The 23,382-nt window shown below is 43.0% G+C and overlaps 2 protein-coding genes across 6 annotated transcripts in view; both read left to right on the forward strand.

The window, feature by feature from the left end:
• The window catches only part of cntn1a (contactin 1a), a 53,865-nt gene extending 34,796 nt beyond the window's left edge, over window positions 1–19,069 (forward strand). For 3 of the 4 annotated variants that reach the window (XM_028430551.1, XM_028430548.1, XM_028430552.1), the window contains exons 4-24: window positions 1,510–1,639; window positions 2,296–2,474; window positions 2,784–2,879; window positions 3,190–3,396; window positions 4,403–4,502; window positions 4,804–4,985; window positions 5,381–5,505; window positions 6,331–6,448; window positions 6,688–6,835; window positions 7,586–7,713; window positions 8,382–8,554; window positions 9,253–9,376; window positions 11,739–11,900; window positions 12,148–12,297; window positions 12,874–12,944; window positions 13,597–13,831; window positions 14,812–14,915; window positions 15,006–15,195; window positions 15,283–15,395; window positions 15,491–15,647; window positions 16,932–19,069. In XM_028430551.1, the coding sequence (XP_028286352.1) occupies window positions 1,510–1,639; window positions 2,296–2,474; window positions 2,784–2,879; window positions 3,190–3,396; window positions 4,403–4,502; window positions 4,804–4,985; window positions 5,381–5,505; window positions 6,331–6,448; window positions 6,688–6,835; window positions 7,586–7,713; window positions 8,382–8,554; window positions 9,253–9,376; window positions 11,739–11,900; window positions 12,148–12,297; window positions 12,874–12,944; window positions 13,597–13,831; window positions 14,812–14,915; window positions 15,006–15,195; window positions 15,283–15,395; window positions 15,491–15,647; window positions 16,932–17,008 (2,969 nt within the window). In that variant the 3' untranslated portion in view covers window positions 17,009–19,069. The remainder of the gene's footprint in view (window positions 1–1,509; window positions 1,640–2,295; window positions 2,475–2,783; window positions 2,880–3,189; window positions 3,397–4,402; window positions 4,503–4,803; window positions 4,986–5,380; window positions 5,506–6,330; window positions 6,449–6,687; window positions 6,836–7,585; window positions 7,714–8,381; window positions 8,555–9,252; window positions 9,377–11,738; window positions 11,901–12,147; window positions 12,298–12,873; window positions 12,945–13,596; window positions 13,832–14,811; window positions 14,916–15,005; window positions 15,196–15,282; window positions 15,396–15,490; window positions 15,648–16,931) is intronic. The other variant, XM_028430549.1, reaches the window with a different exon arrangement.
• A 2,016-nt stretch (window positions 19,070–21,085) lies between these two features.
• The window catches only part of LOC114452618 (PDZ domain-containing RING finger protein 4), a 104,349-nt gene continuing 102,052 nt past the window's right edge, over window positions 21,086–23,382 (forward strand). For both annotated transcript variants that reach the window (XM_028432033.1, XM_028432034.1), the window contains exons 1-2: window positions 21,086–21,544; window positions 21,636–21,725. In XM_028432033.1, coding sequence (XP_028287834.1) covers window positions 21,209–21,544; window positions 21,636–21,725 — 426 coding nt within the window. In that variant the 5' untranslated portion in view covers window positions 21,086–21,208. The remainder of the gene's footprint in view (window positions 21,545–21,635; window positions 21,726–23,382) is intronic.

The raw sequence follows: 23,382 nt of genomic DNA on the forward strand, positions 1-23,382 counted from the left end.
GATTCCCACTTAATTTTCCTTCTATCAGCCTCACAGTGGTCCATTTATAGTATGTTTAATTTCCCTCTCAGCCAGCAGTAATTCAAAGTCCTTGGGATTTGCGTCAATGTCAAGCACTCACACACGGTTGGTTGCCTGAGTGTGAGAGTGGGAGTTGATCCTGTCTCCTAACGTCTTAATTGGTGCTTCCTGGTTGGCTGTATAGGATGCAGCTAGCTTGCTAAAAAGGCAATAATTCTGTCTTCAGACTGGTTAGGATTATGGGAATTTAAATTCCTTGACAGCACATGCAGATATATATGCATCTATGCTCACTGATCTATGCAGGCAGTTTTGGTGATTACTGCACAAAAAATGGCACATGTCGGAATGCTGGAGTGTAAATAAGTCCTGCTTTATTTTGTTCTAATCCTCCACAGATATATCTTGACGCCTTTGTGTTAGTAAATAGAAATGAGATTGCAGTTTCAGGTGAAAGGATATTGTAAATATAAGCGTCTTTTGTTCAGATTTCTAAAGGTTGTTCCATCTGTCAATATGACATTTTCAGAGTGAGCGAACCCTGAGCGCAGGGCCTGGTTGGAGGGATCGAAGCGGAGCAGGATATTACTGTCTGAAAGAACGAGCTTCTCCCTATTGAGGTGTCAGCTGTGCTCTCACAGAACTCAGAGGCGCAGGGGAATAACGGCGTGTTATGAAGCATGTGTGCGCACACTCACACTTTTCACATTTGTATTCCTGCAGTCACCTACACGCACTCTTGATCTGAGAGAATAATCAGCATTTGGGAACATTTCGGCTCATTGCTTATTCATAGCCTGGCATTGTGTTTATGTCTTATTCATGCCACCGCTCGTGAGGTCTGTCTGTTTTAATGAGTAATTGGGGCTAATTGCATGTGCGTGTCGATGGTGTAAGAGGCAGACCGAACCAAGAAATGCATTTTCATCAAGGAGACTCTCCTCCCGTGAAATTTGCTGTGCAACTCACAGCCCTAAGTAGTAACACATGCAAAAGGTTCGGATTATGCTAAGTCAAGTTTCTACTTCCAGAATTTGTATTAGCTTGTAACAATGTCACATATCCACTGGCAACAGTTGAGTGTGTCGCTGTTGTTTGGCACCTGAGTGAGCACATCTCGGCCATAATTAGTGTGATGTTGTGATTTGGACTAAAGGATTATTACTCTGCACCAAGGCATGAAAGAGAGATTGTGTGGATTCAAGGATTAGCTTAGTTATGGTTACAACCAGGATTTATTTCAAATCAGCTACTAAGCATTACGTCTGTCAGTGAAAACCACAAACCATGCTGAAATGTCAAAAGGCAGGTCCCTCCTACAGATAATCTGTCGAGTGTGTTTTTTTTTTTTTGTTTTTTTTTTACTTCTGAACCTGGTTTCTGATGAAACTGCCCCAGAACTGACAGACAGGTGCTGCTGAGCTCTAACATCCTGATCTTACCCGTGTGTGAGTCTGACCCAGCTTGTTTGTCTTGTTTATTTGTCAGCAGATGAAACCACAGGTTATGGACCAGTGTTTGAGGAGCAGCCGGTGGATACCATCTACCCTGAGGAGTCACCAGAGGCCAAGATTACCATGAACTGCAGGGCTAGAGCCAATCCACCTGCCACATACAAGTAACATATGTTCCCCATAAACCAAGTCTCATCACTGCATGCTGTGCATTCTGTGTGTGGCTCCCATCACTCACCATCTCTCAGGCTGTTTTAGGGTCTGCCTTTTAAATGGCAAGGTCACAAGAATGTGCACGTTCAAGATTAGTTGTGTGTTCATGCGTGTGTGTTTTCAAGCAATGTGTGCACAGCTCATGTCGTTTGTACAACTTGTTTGTTTATTGCTCACTTTGGCAATAATTGAAATTCCAAAATGTGACCTGCTACAAAAATACAAAACAAGATGTTTCTGCATTGCCGTCATTTCCACAACGGATTTTGCAGCCAAAATATTTAAAGCGTTTTACACTATCCATTTCAATTTAGATGTAAATATATGTAAATGACATTGCTTGGCATCGCCTAAATCTGTTTTACTGTCAGAGAGCCCAGAGTTAGATGTCAGAGGAAAAGGAATTAGCTTCGACCACGACTGTTTTGACGGCTTAAGAGGGTTCATCTACAGTATATTCTGAGTTCGAAAACATCGTTTTTGTATTGAACAACCCTCAGTGTGCACACCTTGGAAAATTCATACAGTTAAAAAAAGTTAATTATGTAAGACTAAACCACCGCTTTCAGAATGTACTGCTGTATTGATCCTGAATATTTCTCTGCAGGTGGATGAAAGGCAATATTGAAATTGACCTGAATCAGGAAGGAAGCCACTACAGTTTAGCAGGAGGAAACTTGGTCATCAGTAACCCCATTAAACACGAACATGAAGGAAAGTACCGCTGTTCGGCTACCAACACATACGGCACACTCATCAGCCGGGAGGCCTCTGTCCAGTTCGGATGTAAGTCAACCCCCTCTCAGCACCACGCAGATTCAACAGAACTACCCTGGAGCTGTACTTCCATGCTTATTATGCATGCTGAAATTGCAAGGACAGCCGAGACAAATCATAAGTGGTGTGGAAAGTGCAATTTGTGAATGGTCTAACTTCATGATGAGGCTGTGCCTAATGTGCTTTTCTATTATAGTCACCACTCCATTCAAGAGCGGTTGTTGAACTTCAGCGTAGTTTTTACAGGAGTTACTTCACCTATAGGAGCATATAAAATGGTGACTGTATCTGAGTTCATCTGTGTCTTTTTCCCCTCAGACCTTGATCTTTTCTCATCCGAGGAGAGATTGTCAGTGCATGTCAAAGAGGGACAGGGGGCAGTCCTGCTCTGTGCTCCACCAGATCATTATCCAGGTACAGTACCTTTAAGATCATGTACCCTCATCACATAGCTTTAACATCTGATTCCTAAGTGGAAAGTTGGAACAGAGACACAGTAGTTTCAATACTAACACTTGCTGTCTCTCCCACATTGCTCTCTATGCAGCCTTTTTAAATTATTTTGTTGTTGTCATAGCTTTTAATATGGCATCAGTGATATTCAGCCATTGCTATACCAAAGTATTATGTGCTGCCAGCTTCACATCCGGCCCTCTCAGCTGTTTTCAAACCCTTGACTCCTGATTGACAGGTGTTGTTTTTGCTTGCGTCTGTTTCTGTGCAGCTGATCTGTCATTCAGATGGATCCTCAACGAATTCCCCACCTTCATCCCGCTGGACAAGCGGCGTTTTGTCTCTCAGATAACTGGCAACCTGTACATCTCCAAGGTGGACTCCTCAGACAAAGGCAACTACTCCTGCATTGCATCCAGCCCGTCGATTTCTAAGAGTGTTTTCTCCAACTACATCCCCCTTGAGCCTCTGGCTGAACGTTAGTACCTCAGTTTATACTACTGACTGTCTTTTCACTGACTTTTTACCGTGACTGTTACAGTACCACTGCAAAAAATCACAAATGGTTGCTTGACCCAAATGAAAGCCCAAGTTCAATCAAATCTCAGTTGATTTCATTATCTTGTTCCAGATTTATAACACTGTAATACTTGGAATGCACTGCGATTAGGTCAGTAGAATAGAGATTAAGTATGTGTCTATGTTATTCCCATGGATTCTAGTATCCAGTCTGTACCTCTCACACTAAGGTATGAGTTGTGAGACCTCAAGTGTTTCCTCCTATTTTGTCCAATTCCTTTTTTGAAAAACCATGTTTAATTACAGTGAAGCTTGTTTAAAATGTGGTAAGGCCATGTTACTGCTATTGCCTTATTAAATTGTCGAAATTAACTAAGAGGTAGAAGCAGGCTGACACACAGTAACTGGGTTTGAAACTGTGCCAGCTGGCTATACAAAATAAATAGAAACAAACAGAATTACTATAAGCATGCTTGTTTAATATGGTATTGTGTGTTTCCAGAGGCTAGTCTAAGAAGTTCAAATACCACACAAAGCAACTTCAATGTTTTCCTTAGGGGAATTTGCCAAATCCATTGTCTAATTCAGTTTCACCTGCAGCAAAGATGTTATGAATAGTAGTTAGATAACAGACTAGAATGTTTTTATTCTATCAAAGAGGACGGGGGCTGAGCAGAACAGTTGTTTGGGCTCTCTCATGCATATTATGTGATGTCTTCCGGGTATGATGTGGCCTGTATTTAACTCTATCTTTATATTTGTGTGTCAGGGGAGGAAATACCTTACTTTTTGTCAAGGCTGTATAAACAGCGTTGAATATGTGATATGTTTGTACACTTATTTGTAGTGTTTATGTTTTGTGTGTGTGGACCAGTGATCCCTTTATATGAGTCAAAACCAGGATACTGGTTGTTTTTTTCCTCCTGGTAGAACTGTATTTAGTACATGTTGTCATTTCTTTTCAGGGCCCATCAGAAAATACCCAGCTGACCTCAATGTCAAGTTCCCAGAAACGACTGCTTTGGTGGGGCAGAATATCACTCTGGAATGCTTTGCTCTGGGGAAGTAAGTCTGATAGATCAAAAGTTACCTCTTGCTACAGGGCAAAGATTGAAGTGTACACCGTTTGGACTAAAAGCTTTATTTATAAAAAAAAATCTTATACGAGTGCTTTCAACTGTAGAGAAATGGGTCTCAAAAGGGAGTTTGACTGAATATTACACCTTAGTTAACAATACAAGTGTATCACACCGTATCAGTATCTCAAAGCTACAAATAGGTTCATGGCAATGATAATGAAATGATTTGCTGCAGTGCAGTTGAAACCTGCCTTCTGCATGATTTCTGCGTTTCCTGTTCTTCCCAGCCCTGTCCCTGAGATTCGCTGGAAGAAGGTAGATGGACGGCTGCCACACAGTCATGAAATAAAAATGGAAGGAGCTCAGCTGCATCTGTACAATGTGCAATTTGAAGATGGTGGAACATATACGTGTGAAGCAATGAACTCCAGAGGAAAGGACTTCCACTCTGCACGCTTGTTGGTGGAAGGTAAGAGGTGTATGTATGTGTTTGCTGAAAAAGGTCTCTGGACATGAGGATCCACAGAGATGCATAAAGCAAATCAGCCATTTTTAAATTACAAACAATTTCAACATCTCCCAGCTCTCCCAGAATGTAAACACAACATGCAATTTTGAATCTGTGTGGAGCTGGTGCCATGATAAATGTTTGTTGAAAGTTGATGAAGATTCTCACACACCCAGGTCATAATTCGTAGAGAAGATTGAAGCAAGGCGTCTGGACTTGAAACTTGAAAACCTATGTAGCCTGACTCACATGCATCTTAATAATCATTTAAACTCACCAGCCCTTCGATAGCATTAGGACCTGTTAGTCAGCTTCTTCACAGATTTCTCTCTATATTTCATTTTTCCCATTTGCAGCCTTTCCTGAGTGGGTGGAACACATCAGCAGTGCAGAAAAAAACCTTGGTAGTGACTACACGATGTCCTGCACAGCCTCTGGTAAACCTAAACCACGCATTCGCTGGCTTAAAAATGGAGAACCGGTAATGTTCACACTCGTAAATCTTTTTTTCATATGACTGTAAAATACACTTGCTTGCTCTGTTTGATATACCTGTTCAGTATGTAGCCATTGTAGCATTGTTACTAGGGATGTCCCGATCAGGTTTTTTTGCCTCCGAGTCATTTGATTTTGAGTATCTGCCGATACCGAGTTCCGATCCGATACTTTCGTTGCAGCAAAACCTGTGTGTGCATGCGTGCGTGTGTGCGTGTGTCCAGAGCGCCACGCTATGGGGTTTTCAGACACGCAGCAGCTCATCGAGACCTCGAACCCAGGACCTCTCGCACCAAAAGCAACTGTCACACCCCTACACTGCAGGACACAGAGCCACCCTGCACAGAAGGCGTTAACTTTGAGAGCCCTAATAAATATATATCCGGGTCCTGATCGGGAGGCAACATCCGATTCCGATCGAGTCTGAAATCACGCAATCGGGCCCGATTTCTGATAACATGATCGGATCGGGACATCCCCAATTGTTACAATAGCGCAGCATAGGCAGAAAGCTGGCACTGTGGGTGCACATCATGTCAGGAGAAAGTACCTGTTGATGCTGGGCTGTTGCCAGCATGTGTTGTGTAATGCTCCATAGAAACAACTGTCATCATGCCTGAAAATACCCAGGAGAGCAGCTGCTAGTGACAGCAAAGCAGGGGGAGGTTTTTCTGAATGTATCATTATGCATTAATGAAATCCTCTCCCACTCTAATGAACTAGTTGTCATCTGTACTCGAGAATGTCACCAACCAATCCACTTTTGAGAAGTAGATTGCTGATGTGTTTACTTTCCTTTTATTTTCCTCAGGTTGACAGGAAAGAAATGCAGTTCAGCAGCTTGATGTTTGAGGATTCGGGGATGTACCAGTGCATAGCAGAGAATCACCATGGAGTAATATATGCCAATGCAGAGCTGCGTGTGTTTGGTGAGTCAAATGTTGGCTCTAATCATCTGCGCTATATGAGCACATTAATACATATGGAGCCCATTTACTAAATAGAATCAACATTTGCATGGCTGAAAAAGAACACTTTAAAAAACTAACCAGCCACAGGATTTTAGATCTTTTAACTATACTATTTTCATGAATATGTATACACATTCCTGCAGCTAATGCATATTCCACTAAATATGTGATGAATAATCCATACTGTCCCTCCTCAGCCTGCGCTCCCACATTTGAATACAACCCGGTGAAGAACGTGCTGGCAGCTAGGAATGGCCGAGTGGTGATTGAATGTCGACCAAAAGCTGCCCCAAAGCCCAACTTCTCCTGGAGCAAAGACACCGAGCTGCTCTCCAACTCCACCAGGTGAGAAGATTTAGTGGATTTTTATCCATTCATACAGGCTGGTTTATCATAGAAAGGGCCGATACTCATCAGCCCTTTTCTGTGACACATCTGGGCCACATTTACATGAGGGATGTCAGTCTGCTCTGGAAGGGACACACGCTACGATATCTTGATTTTGGGGATCAATATAAGCTTTAGATCCTTTAAACCTACTGTTTTGCCAGAGGGGGTCTTAAATGTTGTTGTTGTTGTCAGTCAGGGGCTGACATTAAGCTCATTTTCAGGATCAGTGTGTGGACAGACTGGTGTGTAAACCAAAACAAACCATGCCTAACCCCCTCCCCGACACACCTAATGCCCCCCTGCTGTCCCCCACAGTGGGACTCACACTGAGGAGGAGCAGCAGGCAAATTCCTGTGCAGCATATGCATCTTACTACTCTGTATGGCTACTGTCTGTGCAAGGGAGTGGTGATGGGGCAGCTGGTGTGCTATTTGTCATGCAGGAATATGAAATATGCAAAGAAAAAATAAATCAAATGTGCCTTCAGCACAATTTAATGTTGGTTCTCGCTGAGTAGTTTCAAGTTCACATACTTTTTCTTTCTTAGAGAACTGGACTGGCAGATATTCTTTCATCATTTTTCATCATCCACAAATCTATGGAATAACATAGACTGGACTTTTGACCTTCATATTGTGCTGAATATTTTATACTGTAGCTCTTTTATCTTCAGCATGTGAAGACATAATTCTGGTTTCTCCTCAGGGTGTTCATCTGGGAGAATGGCAGCCTGGAGATCCTCAATGTGACACCAGCAGATGAGGGCAAGTACACCTGTTTCGCAGAGAATGACCGGGGCAAGGCCAATAGCACAGGCTCGCTGCTGGTGACAGGCAAGTTTCACGTACTGCTTAATTAATAGTTTTCTCTTTATGTCCCTGACGTTTCCAGGACAGTTGGTGTTGCTTTGAGTGACGTCAACTTTAGCTGGCAATCATTCTCGTCACTGCGTGTCTCACCAAACAGTCCCGACCTCCAAATGTCTACTGCAGTTGAATTACGGCCCTGTGAACAGAGCGGCAGTATACATGCCACTGCTGGATATTTCCCAAGGGCAGCGGGATGACAGGATGGATTTAGATGCGATGAGAGGAGACAAGGACTCATACATGTTCAATTAAAAATGAGGGCCTAATTTACAAAACACTGATTAGCAAACAATAATTCTGTTATTGGTATTTTGCTTCTCATTTCCTTCGATACACTCAGAGCTGTCAAGCATTTTAGTGTTTTTGCAGTTGATCCCTGGTGATGCTGCATGTGAAGCTCTTTTCTGCCCTCTAGTGAACATTTGTGCACATTGAACAGTCTTTTTTTCACACCAGCACGATGTAGAGTTTATCTTTGTACTGTAGGCCTGCTTCAGGCTCTCTCTCTCTCTCTCTCGCTCTCTTATTTTTCCTCTATTTAATCCTATTTCCTGCAAACCAAATGTTTTCAATAGACAGACTTGCTTTTTCCGCTTCCTTGAACTCACCCTTCATCCTGTGTTTTTCCCCAGACTCCACAAAGATCACCTTGGCACCATCCAATGCTGACGTTAAAGTGGGAGAGAAAGCCTGGATGCAGTGTGCAGCGTCACACGACCCCTCTCTGGACATTACCTTCATTTGGTCCCTGGACGGCCGAGTCATTGACCTCCACAAGGACAGCCAGCATTATGACCGCTCCTCAGTGAGACATCACACACACTGCAATGTTTTAGAGAAATCAATTCACACCTATAATACAAGTTATCTTGGATTACTTACTGCTAAACGTCAACAATGCTGAAATCATATTGGACGTTGATTCCTGAACTGTTTTCACTGGAAGACCTGAAATGGAAAAGTACAGGCTGATTTAAATTAATATTGCTCTAAAATCTATTTCACATACCTTCCACTACCGGAGTGGAATAGTGCGTTGTATATCACTTTAATAGCAATTTCCGCAAACATCCATTATTGTTGACATGACCTCTCCTTGACTGAGTGCAGCTCTGACCATAAGCTAGCGGTTAGCAGTTCTCATTTGTTACCCTGTCTGCTAGGAAAACACAGTATTTTGACTGTGATTGACGATATCCCGTTTTTGTATGCAGTGAGGATTTTCCCCTCATAAAAAAAAAATGGGTTCAGTTCCACATAATACTTTTTTTGGTATTATTGAAGGATTCTTCTGCTTCTACAGTGAGAGCGCATGGAAAAGGCCCAGATTACTTGAGTACTAATAACAATATTTCCCTTTCCATATTCTAAGAGGAGCTGCAGGCTGAGGGGAAAAATATCTAACATGTTAATTTTCTTCTGACAGGCAGACAGTGGCAAAGCTTTGCCTCATGGAGAATGAATAAATTAAATGTCATCTATTATGTGTTTTTTTTTGTGCAGAATGGAAGCTCAGACGGCGAGCTGCTGATTAAAAATGCTCAGCTGAAACATGCTGGACTCTACACCTGCACGGCTCAGACCCCTGTTGACAACGTTACCGCCTCTGCGCACCTGGTTGTCAGGGGTGAGTCATGCGTTAGCTCACGACACTCGTATGCTACTTTCTGTCAAGTTCGTTTATTTTGATGAAATATCTGTGCGGGACTCACCCAGAAAAACAACGCTGTCATATGCAGTTCTTCAATGAACCATAAAAAATACATTTCATTTAAATTGTTAGTTGTTGAGGCAGATAAGAGGGTATGAGGTTTTTAAGTATCCAAAGATCATTTTTAAACTTTTAATTGCTGCTTTTTTAATGATAGGGTGAAAAGCTTAATATGTGGCACTGCCTGGGTTTGATAGGGTTTATTAGACTGAACACAAAACCCACAAATTGGACAGTTCATCTGGCATAAATTGCTCATTAAAATATCCCCAAACTCTTTCTAACAGACCATTAATAAACAGTCTAAGTCTAAAAATAAGTTCTTTATAATGTTAGAAGTGAAAAGGAAATTTCTCTCTGGTGACCAGGCAGCAGCCTTTTTGCAGGAAAATCTCCTAATCTAACAGATAAAGTGCTGGAATAATAAAAATGAAAGGAAATGCACTGTGTCCTAATGCATAACACACAGAGAGTACCCTCCAATACCACCCAGAAAAGGTCAGATTAACTCAGTGACATAGCCATAACTGGCCTGTCTAGAAAGTCTATTCAAGCGATTATTGGGTTCTACAATTTGCAAATTAAATAATATCCATCCAGATGATCGGCTTTGTCCAGCTAGGCAAGGAACTTGGAAATTGCAGGAAAATGTTTTGTTGAAGCTGTTGCTTCGGTTGCGTAGTCACAGATTAAACTACGTGAAATGAGCAGTGTTTTTCTGAGACATGTTTTGAATAGTGCCAGCTCCCATCTGTCTTCATTATAAGTGAATTAAGAGTAACAGCATGTGATGAGTATATGGTGAATCACAGATTTTTATCTCTCACCACTGTGTTTTGATCCGGATGGGTGCTGATTTCAGGACTTGTTCTCCCAAACCCATATAGATATCAACACTCACAGAGTAAACACTGCCACACATCCGTGGCACTCTGCCTCGCCTTTACTGTATTTCAGCTCCGGATGATTCACCGGGCTTTGTTTTCACCTTCTACTTCCTGACGACTTAGAGCTTGCCTTACAGCCTTCTCCTCAGCTCCTGAAACAGACCCAGTGTTGGCGGACAAAGGGTCTCTTCAGATAGGAAAGCAGGAACTCTAGCTCTAACTCTAACAGTGATCTCTAGCAGTGATCCCTGTTGTGTCCTGGGTGTGTTGCTGCCGCCGCTGCTTTCAGGGCGAGTGTTGACAGATGGCCAGGTGAACGCACAGCGGCTGACTGTGACGTTTCCCAGAGTGTAACCAAAGCACAGGTCCTGGGCCTGTTCCTAATGGAGTGCCAAATGCCAGCAGCCTGGGGCGCAGCGAGGGAGAGATGAAAGACAGCCATTTATCAACGGCAGATGAGGAAGCAGATCTGCTTCAGGAGATTGTATGAGCTAAAAACACAGCTCTGCACCTGTGGCTTGTTATTAGTAGGGATTTGAGATATAGAAAAGGGTTGTTTTCATGTGATGGGTGAGGGTTTGTGTCTCTAAACTTGATTAAAATTAGTTTTTCAGATACAGTTTGTCAGTAAAAGGTCTTACATTCAAATTTCTCAACACAAAGACTGTTGCATTACACCAACATATAACATTTCCTTGCATTGAATTCTCTCTTGAAGCTTAGATGAGAGCGTAAGCTCAGGGCCTGTCCGGCTTTGGCTGTCTAATCACCTTATTTCCCTTCATATGCATGATGTGGAGACAGTAAACTCTGGCTGAGTTCTAAGGCTGTGGGTTGCGAGGCTCAGTCTGACACAGTCTGGGTTTTCTATTAAGCTACTTTCAAGTTCCAAAAGCAGAATCAAGAAGAGCAGGAGGAAGACTGGAAACACTTTGCTTCAGCTTAAGTTCACACTGTACATGTCAATGGTCTCTGAGCGCCAATGCCTTAATCCATCAGTCTTCTCTGATGTCTTTTAAAGAAGACACTAAAGAGGAAATGTAAGGGCTTTGATGTGCTGTGTTTCATGTGCATCAAACAGTTTTCTTTTCTGAGACTCATGTATAAAATTGTTAAATTGCTCAGGAATTCTGCCAAGACTGTCCCCACGAGCTTAAAGCTAACGTCATACAGTAAATCCACGTTTTCTTCCTACCTACAATTTGTGAGCAAGTAGGGCATTCATTGTCTCCCTGAGGACCAAGTCAAAGAGAGCATTTGTGGTCGGAATTTTAAATTTGTAAACAGAAGGCTATGAGATAATTTCTCTAACGCAAACCCGTAGCTGTAAATTTGTGTTTTTCACTTATCAAGTTACAGCTAAAACTCTGTTATTCTTGTCTTTGCTCTAGGTCCCCCTGGGGCCCCAGGTGGGGTGCGATTAACGAACAAAACTGACAAGAGTGCAACGTTGCAGTGGAGCCGTGGAGCAGACAACCACAGCCCGATCTCCAAATACACCATCCAGTACAGGGACGAGTTCTCCAAAGATGTCTGGAAGAATGCCACAACATGTAAGAACTCAACACCACTGCCTTAGCACTGTGCTGGCTCTGGTGTAATTCAGGTCATGCCACACACATACTGTGAGCGTACATGGTGGTTATGTCTCCTAAAGAAAATTCAATATTGTTTAATCAACCCCAGTGAGTTAAAATATAGGAATACATTCCAAAACTACAACTTTGTGGTTGCTTTAATGTCGGTTTAAAGCAGCCTGTGCTGTATAGATGTAGTGCTGAAATGTGCACTTTTCTACAGCTCCTGCAGATGTAGAGGGGAACACAGAGACAGCCACAGTGGTGAATTTGTTTCCCTGGACAGAATATGAGTTCAGGGTCATTGCCACTAACACCCTGGGGACAGGAGACCCAAGCAGCCCCTCATCTAAAGAGAAAACAATGGATGCAGGTAAGAATGTGTTCTCACAGAGCACGCTGAACAGAAGATTTATAGAATATAAAGAGGGGAAATGTGGTACTGAGCTCCAGATTTCCATTCTGATATGTATTCACGTCATTTTATTATCACACTGTTTACTTATGTTAAGTATCACTGTAGAAATGAGTCAGCAGAAAGCCCATCATGCTGGGGCTCCTTGAGCTGCACCACACTGCCAAGCTCACCACACAAACCTCTACAAATGAGTACTTTGGTGAAACAGTATACTGAAATTCAATTATAAAATGGGAATCACAGACCCACAGTAACCTCTCTTAAAAAAATAATCATCAATTGAAAGTGAGCTACCAGACTCAAGGCAGAACAGCAGAACGTGTCCTTCTCTGTCAGCATGAGCGGCAAGATTCCCACATGGACATTAAGGTGTTGCATTTGGCACAGGAGAAGGCACCGATACTGTGTTTGCAGAGGAAGGATGTTTCAGTCAGGTTGCCAGGGCTAGGTTACAGGCTGTGTGGGTTGGCTTTGTTTGTGTGGATTCATAGCATGTGGGCTCAGAGCTTTGCTGTTGCTGCCTTATTGTAGTTCCTGTGGTGGCGCCCTCAGATGTCGGCGGGGGTGGAGGGGCGAGCAGAGAACTGACCATCACGTGGACGGTAGGTCGGGACTTTCCACTGGGTTAAAGTCAAGATAAAAGATCACCAGTCTATGTAGTTCAATTTGTAATCATGACAGTGATATCTTATTACACAATTCAGAAGGAACACAGAGTGCATAGCCACATAGGGATTACATTATACATGACTGAAACAGCCTTTAATTTGTAAAAAAAATAATTAATTAAAAACAGGCCACAGAAACACTAACTACAGATTAAGCCGAATGAAAACTGAACAAAATATCTTAACGGATTTTTCTGCTTCTGTCTTTTTGATTTTGTTGTGAGGATGAGGCGACACTCGCTAATTACTAGTAGTATCCTTACTTAACATATCATGTGACCTGGAATTGTTGTGAAAAACCTGAAAAATTTTATTATTAAACATTTTGGAAATAAAACAAATAGTTATAGTGATACAACAACTCAAGTACTCTTCTGTTAAGACAATGACAATATAGTGAGAATATAGAGATAGTATTAGTAGTTTCTTCTTCAAGAAGTGTGGCCCCCATGAAAAAATAATCCCCCCCCTCCTGTGTTATGGAAATGTTTTGAAATCTGTGAATTGTGTAAAGGACAAAATGCATGCTGGCTGATTTAACACTTTCCATATTTCCATATAGTAATTTGCTGTTTTCTGTCTTCAGCCCGTGCAGCCAGCGTACTACTATGGGCCTAACTTCGGCTACATTGTTGCCTTCAAACCCCACAATGAATACCAGTGGAAAAGGGTGGCAGTGGCTGATCCCCAGGCCAAACGCTATGTCCACAAAGACTCCAGCATTGCTCCTATGACAGAGTTTCAAGTAAAAGTCAAAGCGTTCAACAGCCAAGGAGAGGGACCCTACAGCCTAACTGCCACCGTTTATTCTGCACAGGACGGTGAGCACTGAAGATAATCACAGCTCTCGACACGCAAATGTGCAAACACTGACCCCGAAACACACATCGCACATCACAGGCCTGGTCCTTCACAGAATGAGAGATCCTTCAGTATGCCAACACTCTGCTATTTCAGTCTGTCAGTGTCTGCTGCTTATTACCAGCATGGTTTTCTGTGGAGTCGGATCCATTTAATATTAGTTCAGATGTATAGTTATGAGGAATTTTAATACCCCTTGAAAGTGAACCCATCTTCCCTTCTCTCACTCACTCTCTCACTCACTCTCTCACTCACTCTTTCCTTGCGGGGGGATTATAATGATCTATGTAGCATGAACCAGAAAGCTGATTATTCGCCCAAGGATGTGAAGCATTTAGCCTAGTTATTAACTTCCACTGACAGACAGTTGAGATAACCACTTGCAACCCAGACGTGATGGATTACAGAGATGGCCTGCTGCCATGGCAACGCACTTAGGGACCGTTTGCCTTTTTAGAGGGTCTGTGACTTCACAGTGATGCCTGCCTCCATCTCCAGGCACAGCTATACGTATCTGCAGTGTTGTTTCTGTGTGCGTTTTTTTTCCCCGCTGCGCTCCACGCCATGACAGTATTTGATGGGTCTCGGTTCAAGGCTCAGTGCCAGTGTCACAATTTAACATCCAAGGACAGTTTCCTGGCAGTAATAGACTACACACTGTGTTTAACTGTCCCATATGTCATGGAATCATGTCTGATGATCCAGTAAAGGAATGTGAACCTAGAGAAATTTCTGTCACTTGTTCCATACTGTGATTCATTTGTAGTGCTGAAAATGATCAATAATGCACCACTGAGAGGAAAAAGGGATTATAGAAGCCAATAAGCACCAATGAGAAACAGTTTATAGTCAGATAATAGTTAGCATGTGTCAAACTAAACATATCCATAGAAATAAAGGATGTCAAAGTTTCATTTACTGCCTCTCTTATTCTCCTCAGCTCCCTCTGAAGGTCCTGGAAAAGTTGACGGCAGAGCTCTCTCTGCAACAGTAGCCACCGTGTCGTGGATGCTGCTCTCACAGAATGATATAGATGGATACCAGGTCAGTAGAAAGGGTTTCTAATGTTGTTAGTAATGTTTTTTTTTTTACCAAATAAAATCTGCATCTCTGCTGTATGGCTGCGTGTCCCAGGTGAAATATTGGAGAAAACATGAAGATAGTGAAGGCAGTGCTGTGAGGGTTGTGGTGCCTGGCTCAGAAAACCACACTAAACTAGAGGGCCTGAAGCCTGACTCACATTACTTTATTGAGGTTCGAGGGTACAACTCTGCAGGATACGGGCCGCCCAGCAAGCATCTGCAGATCCACACCAAGAAAGCCCGTATGTTGTCCTTTATTGCTCATGTATGAATATTTATCTTACATCGGAGTCATATTATTCATTCACGTGTTGTGTTTCTTTAACCAGCTCCAAGCCAGCCCCCGAAAATAATAAGTACCAAGTTAAAGGGTCGTTCAGTAATTATTGCCTGGGAACATGTGGAACCACTGGCTAACGAGTCATCGATAGACGGGTACCGAGTGAGTACACCTCAATGTTTTTTGTCACAGTTCTGAAGTTAAACAGAAGCCGCTGTATGCAGCGATACATTTACTGCACATGTGTGTACAACCAGGTGCTGCACAGACAGCAGGGGAGCTCCTTCGGCACTCTGTACACAACCAGCAAGCGGTACATAGACATTCCCATAACTACAGGCGGCAGCCACGTGGTGGAGGTCCGGGCACACACAGAGGGAGGAGATGGAGCGATGGCAAAGATCCAGTTCACAGGTAACACTCAGTTGTTTAATGTGAGATTAAGGGACCTGAGTTTAATTTCGCTCTTCTTCAGTAAAGGTGAAGAAGAAAAATGATTGCACATGGTGGACTTCTATGTCTGTGGGATAAAAATAAAGACTTTTGTTCTGATGACATTTCAAATCCAGACCTCTGAAGTGACACACTGTGACTCTTCATTCCTGACCCATCATTTTGGTAGTGGGATTATATCGGGTTCAAAACCGGCAGTCATTTGTCACAGCTAGAGGGGATTCCACGGGCCGAAGTAGAGCTGTCACTTCAGGTTTCATACCTCAGATTGTGGGGGTAAGATGGTCCGTGACTAAAGCCTTGATAGCTCGCCGACTGGGTCCTCTCACTGGCTGATGGACTGACAGGCTGGCTGGACGGATGGATGGAGGAGGTCTTAAGCCTCTGTAATTGATCTTGATGAGAAGAGGAAACCCTCCTGTGGTTTTTCCTTATCCCTTATCACTCAGTCCAGACCCCACCTGACAGCTTGATTTCACAGGCCCGGTAATTTAAGCCATGAGGGATTTTAAATGCAGGGCATTGACAAATAGAGGAGCGTTTTAAGGTGATCTCTGCACAGATGGGGTACATCACAGTTCGCACACAAAATACAGTTTTCAGTTTGACGGATGAGGATTGTTGCGTGAGTGTATTGTGTATTTTGTTTCAGCCTTTTACTTAGAACTAAGGACACAGTGTGTACCGCCCATATCAGCTGTAAACTAACATTGTTTTTCTACATCCAGGGTTTGCAGTTCAAACAGTTGTTATTATGGGGAACAAAAGGCAGAAGTTTCCCTACAGGAGTCAGGGCTAAGCCAAGGCTTTGTATACAAGGGCTGCTTTTGCTTGTTTTGAAGCACTACTGTAGATTTTAGAGGTCTTCTGTGTTGTGGTTTTCATTGTGGTGCACATGTTGAAATGTGGGATGCAGGATGTTTTCTGGGATTCATCCCTGTATATGTTCAGTGTTACAGCGGGAGCAGTGATCTCAGGGTCACATTCATATTTTAAGATGTTCTTATTTTTCCTGTTTTACTGATTTTTCTTTTCATCTTTGGAACCAGTAGTGTTTAAAAAATGGTGTGTTGTCTGACATCCTTTAAAGTCCTACAGACAGTGCTGAGGTTCTACCGTACAACCGTCTACACTGTAAAACCTGAACTGAGGATAAATGAATGTATAAACTTTGTCAGTTCTGTCATTTTTACATAGAAAATAATTAAATCAGTCAATTTACTTGGATTTGCTTTTCTCTCTCAGGCGGGGGTGCCACAGCTGCCAGGTCTCTTAGCACACTCTTCCTCCTCCTGGTTGCTCTCCTCTGCCTGAACCTCTGAATGTAGCGCCATCTTCACTTTCCTGTGAAGGAGACTCCTACGGTCGCTTATGGTCGACGTCTGTAAGGACTTCGGGGACTCTTTCCATAATCTTTTGGTTCCGCCCAGTAACCCGGGATGTTCCAGCTGTTCCTGCCTGGAATATGATGGTGGAAAAAAAAGACACAAATGGAAACAAATTGGAAAAAAAGGACAAAGACATTCCTTATTTATCCACAAAAAAAAGCCTCTTTGGAGGAGTGTCAAAGGAGTTCTGTCAACTTTTTAAATATGCCTTATGTAAACGACTGCCCTTATCTTTCACGGTAGCTTGTTTTAAACTGGATCATGACTGGAAGTGTGAAGACAACACTTTGCGTAGGCCAGCAGTTTAGTCTTTTTACATCATGAAGCCGACCTTTCTAACACGCTGAAATGTGGGCTTCAGTTGAAAAATCCAACCTACAGTGCATTCCATAGTAAAAGGTAAACAAGCAGCTGTGAAGGCTAAGTGCATGAATTTATGAGAAATCTTCATGTCTTTATTTTACTGCAGTTCAGTGGCATTTTTTTTATTAAGCACACCCTCTGTTACAGATACAGTCAAAGCAAATCTCAAATTTATAATAACCAGATAGAAAAAAACAAACAATTTATGTCATGCTGAAATACTATAATCAATAAGTGATATTGTTTTTCTCTCTAATATGCTGTTGATGGTTCTTGAAGGAATGCTTGGATTGGTTTAACCTGCCATCAGCGCTTATTATCAAACCATAACATGAGCTCTATTAATACCACTTTAAAACTGTGTGCATGTTGTTACATGGGGAGAAATGGTTTAAAGCGTTTGTTGAGTTTGGCACTTAGCATATTTGGATCCAAACCTGAATGTAAAGCAAACAAAAGCGCAGGAACAGGAAGTGTCCAACGTGCAGGTTCGCTGTGTAACGATGTGGTTATTTTTGGATTTATTCAGCACACTGAAAACATCAATATGTGAACTAAGCCTACTTTTGTTTTGACTGTATCATTAGGACCTCAGTGGTACCAACTGGTGCTTTGTGAAGAATGTTGGCATTTTTTTTTTTTAATGTGAGCATTTTTCTTTCATTTCTCTTGTGTGAGAGTCACTATTAACAGTTTCAATCGATCAATAGCGACGCTCATGCCCTCCAATAATTGTGCAATGTCCGACTCATCTGTGGCTCCTTCATGTTTTCTAATAAGACATTTTGCTTGGCTCCTATGACAGTATATTTCTTTTCTTTTTTTCATAATCTAGTACAAACAAGAGGTACGTAAAGCCATCCGTGTCAGCAGTAAGAGTCCATCCAAAGCTCATGTTGTTGTTTCAAATGCATTATTTTTTGTCTTTTTATTAACATATAATCAGAGATATATAAACATTGTCAGCTGTTGTCCTTTTTGATATTCGTATGTCTCGACCCACCTCTGGTTGGACAGTTTGAACATTTCTTTCCCTCAAACGGAGGAACAAATGCTGCGTTTTGAGTTCCTCTGGTTTGTTTCTTGTGTGACGGATGCTGGTCATGCTTTTTACATTGTGACAATATCAATGTCCACCACAAAGTGCTTTTCCCAGTTCAAACTTCATGCCACAACCCATAAAAAAAAAATGAACAAAAAAAAAAGAGTTGCCAAATGCATGAATGCCTTTGACATTTTGGACGAAGCAGCGGCTCGACATTATAACATGCATGAGATCGGAGACTAAGTGGTACATTAGCTTGCAACGAGTCATAGCAACTTCTCAGCCTCTCAGCTTCATGTGAAATACATTCCATTCCTGATTGACATCCCTTTATGTCGGAGACAGTATAGATCTTAGCCTAATATGTGCATTAGCTGCTAAGCTTCAGCTCCAGTCATCTCATGTGAGGTCTTCAGGGAGAGGAAAACCCTTAAACTGACATAAGGAATCTCATTCATTCAAGTTCATAAAACAGCCTCGCAGAACTTTGAGCGGTTGAGATGTGGCAGCATCACTGGTGGCTTCGCTGGACAAAAAAAATGGCGAACAGTATATATGTGAGGGATGAAACTGAAACCTCTCATTGGCTGGACAAGGAACAATAAAAGTGTAGTTAACTATTATACTGCTGTGTGGTTTGTGTTGTTTTACAGCACCTTCTCTGACCAAACATTCTTGGGATTCATACACTGAAAAACTGTCCGTGTGAGTTATGGTGAGGGTCGGTGCAGCAGGGGATCTGTGTGCTCTGTAACAACAGGACTTAAATACACACACAAATGCACAAGTGGGCTATGTTGAAATATATTTCATTACACTGCACTAAAAAAAAGATGGATGTGTGTTGTACACTGTGTCAGAGAACGATGCCGCAGCTGCTCGTCCCATGCAAAAAGAAAATGACTGGAAAGAATCCCTGCTCGGCTTTACTTCAAAGACAGTTAAATCTTTAATGCAACAAAAGATAGCAGAGGTCACAGCGGAATATTTTTACTTCACAGCGTCCCTTTAAAAAAGATACATGAGCAAATGTGACAGAAGAGCGGCTATCAAAGCAAGACGGATCCTGACGCTCCTAAGAAGGATTTAAATTTAAAAAAAGAAAGCATTGTCATAAAGAAAAGAGAACTTTTTGTCCTTCCCGCCTAGAGATTGAAGCAATTCTCACATAACTGTAACTTTAGCTTTAGTGTTTCTGCTCTGAAACTATCTATGATTCATGAGCAGCTTCAACAAGTCGTCAATTTCTGTGCAGATCCCCCTCCTCCACGTTTTTTTTTTTTTTTTTTTTGGTATTATTTACCAAAGCCAGCACCAAATATATCAGATATAGTGTTTCAATCTGGCCTCTGTGACAGATAAGGCCAGCTCCAGTTCTTCAAAGAGGAACAGATGTTGGGAGTTTGTCTCCTATCAGGTATCGAGCAGATGAAAAGTAAATTGATATCACTTCTCTGCGTGGATTATAGGTCAGAACAAATGAATCAGATTGAGATTCTTCTGGAGCTTTAGGTCACCTCTCGCTAAGAGAAAGAGAACAAAAGGCAGAGATAGCTTATTTTTTTTCTGCCTTATCAGTCCAAGCATATGGGCTGTGTGAGAGGTCTGATCCCAGGCGGCTGCCCAACACTTTTCTTTACTCTTAACAAACACACGCAGTCCAGGCGGCTTTTTGATTTTTGTTCTGCTCCCTGTGACTGACAGGGGGGTGAAAAACCCTCACACACTCCCGCCCTCCTTGTGTTGTGTGTGTGTCTTTTTGCAGACAGGTGTGTGATTGTTTCTGTAAATCTACACCTGTCCGTTGACAGCTCAGACAACACAAAACATTAACTTTAAAGTGCTGAACCAGACCAGGAGGAGACCCTGAAACATGACTCTGAGACGCCTGCAGTATGTCATGCTGTGTCAGATCTGCAAGTCTTTAAAATTGAAGGCCTCCGTGCAGATATTGTGTTACAGCTGGGATTTAGCCGTTGGAGGAGCATCGTCCACTTGAGACAGTCAGCGCAGCACTACAAGGAGGAGGCTGAATTAATGCAATAGGCCGGGAGGAGGAGGAGGCGCATTAAACCTCTTCCTTACTCTAACTGAGAGGCCCTGTGGTGTCTCCAGTGGAGCCTGACCCCACCAGATGTCATGAAGCAGTACACATCATGATAAAACACTGAAACAATACATAGTACGATATAATAGTCTTCAAAACAAGCATTGCACAGCTATTGTAAAAATATCAGTATTTGTTTTTAATGCTCATCTTTGGTTTGTTCAAATGTCCACTGCACCCCCAGCTGTCTGCACATCTATGATCTCCTCCATCACACATGTTTAGGCCAGTTGTGATCAAAGGACGGGCGCCCTCTGCTGGAGAGGTTTTATAACACAGACAATTCACAGACAATCCAAATAAAAACTTCAAAGAAAACACTTCATCTGAGGATAAATGAAATGAAATGCAGGTTTGAGCAGCTGCTGAGCACAAAGATCAGCAGGGAAGATCTCGCTCCTCACGCAGACCTTTATCTCGCGTCGCGTCATGTGGTGCGTGAAGTGGCGCAGAGTGAGACCTGCGCAGACTGCTCAAACTTTTCGCAGCAGTCCATGTGCTCAGACGTGTGTGGAGCAACTTTGGAAAGTTTCCTGCTCTTAAACTATGCGCGCGGACTGCTCAGCTTCCAGTGTGGAAAAAGGACGCAGTCAGCCGAGTCCTGTAACCTGCGAGCGGGATGGAAGCGCAGATGAAGCCGCCGTGTCGTCGCACTGGAAGTGAAGGTGTTTGTCAGAAGGGATGCGGGCTTCTTCTGTTCACCCTCGACGAGGAGCACTGCTGCGTGGAGGCGCTCCGCACCGTCACCGACTTCCTGGAGGAGAGAAGCGCAGCTTTGGAGCACGCAGCCCGGATGGCGAGGCTCAGGTGGAACCGGAGGGAGCAGTCCCTGTTAGCCCAGGTGTCAACTCTGCAGAACGAGGCTCAACTCGCTGCTCTCAAGTACCAGAGGAGACTGCACCAGTACCTGCTGCGTATCAACAGCATCGCAGAGCAGATCACCGGATACTGCCAGGTGAGAGGAGAGCTTCGCTGACGGCATGCGGGCGGCCTGGGGCTTAATCACACTTTTAAAGCAAAACTTGTGTGTTTGTCGTCTGAATCAGAGCGACCCCGGTGCTGACATGCAGAACCAGACATGTGATGAAGCAGCACCTGCAGAGGGAGAGCCGCAGGAAAGCTTCCAAGCACCAGAGGTAAGACCAGAGGCCCCTGTGTGTGGCCCTGCTGCTGCTCCCAGAAAAAGCTTTGGTTGCAGGTGTGATCACTCAGTGTCCACAGGGACGGTTGCTGATGTGTTTGTGGAGGTGTTGTAGAAGCTGCCTCAGGGTTCCTCTTCTCCCTCCTCTCACTCACCTGCTGATGATTCTGCTCTGACCCCGCAGCCACTTAACTCTGTGTAAATGTTGACTTTGGGATCACAGTCAGACTGAAGAGTGCTTACAGTAGATAATCTCTGCACACCACCCCGCTGCTTGTGAGCTTTGATTTCTCACAGCAAGAGTGTGTGTGTGTGTGTTTACTGACAAAGATAAGCTGTACATGTACAGTATACACAGATCAGTCCCTTTAACCTCTGCTGGCTAATGCTGTGAAGGCCTGTACAGGGCCTGGATGCATGAGATCCAGGCTGGTCTTCCATCGCTGCATGGTGCACTGACACCTTTCTGTTATAGGCAGGAGTGTTTGAGCTACAGTACAGTCTCCTTTTACTCTCCATGTGTATCAATTGGTGTCACTGGTCTACTGGTTGGTCTTACTTGGACCACTTCTGGCACATCTATACCTCACACCTGCAGTTTTTGACTCACTTGTAGAGCTTTTTGTGCACCTGTTTGACTTGATGCTTCCATACCGGACCCATGGGTATTGTCTGGGGGTGGGATACCTGTTTGAATCATTACATTTAATCTAATTACATTTCATCACATTGCATGTGACATGTTCATTGATGGAACACGAGCGTAATCAATGTTCTGCACATCGCTGCTGTAGACACCATAGAAAAGATACTACTGCCAGTGTACAGACACATCCAGACGTCAGCAGTGTGGCGTTTTGGCGACCGGAAAAAAAAAAAAAAAAAGACACAAAACTTCCTGTTGATTACTTTTCTGCTAATGGGTTAATTCACTAACTGCTGCTGCTGCTTGTTTTCGGTGTTAACGGCCTGGATTAAAAGTTAATCGCTGCCTGTTTGCTTCTGTGCTTTCGCATAATGTTTACTCAAGGCTGCATGAAATTCTTGTGTAATTGCTTACAACCTCATCCATGTCAGCTTGTAATTGAAGGGTTTACACCTTATAGACACTGCTGCTAACTGCTCCAGAGTCCTTGTTGTTGCAAAGGATATAAAGACCTGATGTAAGCGTAGAAATCAGCCCAACGGTTTGTGTTATCAACCGTCTGGCCAGCGACTGTGTTGTGTTCGGGCTTCTGGTGAGGGTGGATGGGTTTAATCGTGGTAATGGTCACATAAAGTATCTCGCTAATTGCCTGCAGCACGCTGTGAGTGCAACAGACTCACTTTTGATTAATGTGGAAAAGCGTTCACTCTGCTCTGCCAGCGCTGGGCAGAAACGCAGCGTCTATTTTCAGCCCTCTTTTTCTTATTAAAAACGTCTCTAATGCGTCTTTAATAGTTTTCTCACTGTGTGTTTTCTTGCTGTCCAAATGGATTTTCCAATACTCGGCAGGGCTGTTGTAGTTGCAGTTCATCAAACAAAGTTTTAGAGTTTAGTGGAAATTCCACTTTGTTGGAATTTGTTAAACTTCTGTCTGCGTGGACAATAGAGCTGGAAGACTGGTAAACATCCCAGTAGCAGTTATGGATCGTCAAAAGATTTCGTGTGG

This window comes from Parambassis ranga, chromosome 19 (assembly GCF_900634625.1).
Source record: "Parambassis ranga chromosome 19, fParRan2.1, whole genome shotgun sequence".
Classification (NCBI taxonomy): domain Eukaryota; kingdom Metazoa; phylum Chordata; class Actinopteri; family Ambassidae; genus Parambassis; species Parambassis ranga.